Source organism: Macrobrachium rosenbergii, chromosome 1 (assembly GCF_040412425.1).
Source record: "Macrobrachium rosenbergii isolate ZJJX-2024 chromosome 1, ASM4041242v1, whole genome shotgun sequence".
NCBI classification, from domain to species: Eukaryota; Metazoa; Arthropoda; class Malacostraca; order Decapoda; family Palaemonidae; genus Macrobrachium; species Macrobrachium rosenbergii.
This window is the reverse complement of record NC_089741.1, coordinates 69,189,645-69,192,041: the sequence shown is the minus strand read 5'-3', so window position 1 is coordinate 69,192,041 and position 2,397 is coordinate 69,189,645. Positions and strand designations below refer to the sequence as shown.

Sequence of the window (2,397 nt, the reverse complement as noted above, 5' to 3'; positions counted from 1 at the left end):
CTTCAGTTCTTGCTGAATAAAAAAGTCATAACAGAGGATAATGAAGATGTAGAAGTACTAAGAACCCTTACAGGTTCCATTGCTAATGCAGATCCTGAAGTGGAAAACTGAAACTTCAGTTAAAAGTTCCAAGTGGAAAAGAGAGAACAAGAAAGAAGACTCGATCCTGAAGTGGAAAAACTGAAAAGAAAAGAAGACTCATGGAACAAGAAAGAAGAAACAAGTTCTTGAACAAGAAAGAAGACTCATGGAACAAGAAAGAAGACCATGGAAAAGAAAGAAGACTCACGAACAAGAAAGAAGACTCATGGAACAAGAAAGAAGACAACAAGAAAGAAGACTTGAACAAGAAAGAAGAAGACTCAGAAAGAAGGCTTGGAACAAGAAAGTTGGAAAGAAGACTCATGGAACAAGAAAAGAAAACTGGAGAAACAAGAAAGAAGACTCACGGAACAAGAAAGAAGACTCGTAATTTTATCAGGACTTAAACAAGAAAGAAGACTCACGAAGAACAAGAAAGAAACTAAAGAAGGCTGCTGATGAAGAAAGACAAGAAGAATTCCAGAAAAGGCAATGTTGGAACTTCTGAGAAGTCGTTTATCAGACTAAAAGAGGATGAAGGAAAACTTCCCACGGAATGTGACTAAAGCCAGCAGATTAGTTCCCGAATTCAACGATAAGGATCAGAGGTTTTCTTTCAAACATTTGAAGACATAGCAACGTCATTAAATTGGCCGCCTAATTTCTGGACAATACTCGTGCGCAACCACTTGAAAGGTAAGGCTGCATATGTTGCATCGCAATTAAGTGGGGTTAAAGACTATGAAGGCCTTAAAAAGACTGTTTTAGATGCATATGCCATTACTGTGGAAGGCTACAGGCAAACGTTTAGAAACTCTTTCAAGACTCAATCTCAGACGTTTGTAGAATTCTGTAACATAAAGGTAAGACAGTTTAACAAATGGTTGGAGAGAGCTGGTGTTAATGATTTAGACTCTCTAAAAATCTGATTTTGTTGGAGGAATTTTTGCGTAAAGTTCCTCTAATATTGCCACTTATGTACATTTTAAAGGTGAAACTGATACTAAAACCAGCTAGCTTAGCTGACGACTATTATCTAATTCACAAGAATAGTAAAGATTCTTCAAAGACTGTCTCATCGCCTAAATCTCATCAGGTTAGTTGTGCTTATTGTAAGAAAGATGGACACTCCATAGAAAATTGTCCCAGTCCAAAATGTCAGAGGTCAGAAGTAAGCACTGGTGGTAAGTCCAAGAAAACTAAAGGTGCAGTAACATGTCATGCTTTTGTTCCTTCACAGGATCTGGAACCATTTAATGAATTCATGTGAGAGCTTCACTTAATGATTCATCTGTCACAGCTCTGAGAGACTCTGCTTCATCCCAGACAATAATTTCGGCTGCCAGTCAAGACAACTTAAAATACACAAAAAGAGTACATAGCAGTAAGTGACCTAACCACAACTACTCTTCTACCCGAGGCTGAGGTGGATATTGCTTGTCCTTATTTTACAGGTAAGGCAAAGTTGCTGTCTTAGATAAACCATTACCTTGTTACCTATTCAGATGATTATTGGTAATGATCTTGCAGGATCCTCTGTACTTGAACCTAAATTGATTGTAACAACACCTGAGGTAGTAATCAAAGATGAGCTCTCCAAAAAGCCAGATAAAATCTCCCAGGTAATCACTAGATCATCTAGTAAAATGCCCAGCACTAATTTTCCTCCCAAGGTAAAGAATGACAGAATAACAGAGGCTCTGGATTTAGTTGATATAAATAAGGACCAGTTTGCTGTACTCCAACAGAAGGATTCAAGTTTGAAAGCACTCTGGGATAAAGTAGTGGATCCTACTGACAACCCTAAATCTCCGTACTTTTATGTGGAGAAAAATATTTTGTTTCGCCATTACAAATCTCCCAAAGCTCCAACATCTAACTCGTGGCATGACTGTTTTCAGGTTGTTTTTCCAGAGCCCTTAAGGAAACCCTTGCTTGACCTCGCTCATTCTACGGAATCCCATCTTGGAGTGAATAAAACCTACAAGAGGTTGAGGATTTTTATTGGCCAGAAATGAGAAAGGACATAAAGGAGTTCATTGCTTCCTGTCACCATTGTCAGATCACTGGTAAGCCTAATGAGAAAATACCTCCAGCACCACTTCAAAGCATTCCAGTACCTAAGTCACCATTTGATAAGGTAATTATTGATTGTGTTAGGCCCTTGCCAAAGACTCGCAAGGGTAATGCATACATTTTGACTGTCCTTTGTCCTACCACTAGGTATCCCTTAGCATTTCCCATTAAAAATATCTGTGCTAAAACCATACTTGGACAATTGTTGAAAACCTTTACCTTGTTAGGCTTCCCGAGAGA

The 2,397-nt window shown here is 38.5% G+C and overlaps 1 protein-coding gene across 1 annotated transcript; it reads left to right on the top strand.

The window, feature by feature from the left end:
- Positions 1 to 200: 200 nt before the first annotated feature.
- LOC136840692 (uncharacterized) lies at positions 201 to 2,099 on the top strand. Its single transcript, XM_067107458.1, has 4 exons — positions 201 to 468; positions 778 to 944; positions 1,073 to 1,265; positions 1,612 to 2,099. The coding sequence occupies exons 1-4, from the start codon at positions 201 to 203 to the stop codon at positions 2,097 to 2,099; spliced, it is 1,116 nt and encodes a 371-aa protein (XP_066963559.1).
- Positions 2,100 to 2,397: the final 298 nt, after the last annotated feature.

Coding starts and splice junctions, on each gene's coding strand:
- LOC136840692 (XM_067107458.1), top strand. CDS start 201: ATGGAACAAGAAAGAAGAAACAAGTTCTTGAACAAGAAAGAAGACTCA. Junction 469..777: donor CGGAACAAGAAAGAAGACTC/GTAATTTTATCA, acceptor ACCACTTGAAAG/GTAAGGCTGCATATGTTGCA. Junction 945..1,072: donor TAGAATTCTGTAACATAAAG/GTAAGACAGTTT, acceptor TACATTTTAAAG/GTGAAACTGATACTAAAACC.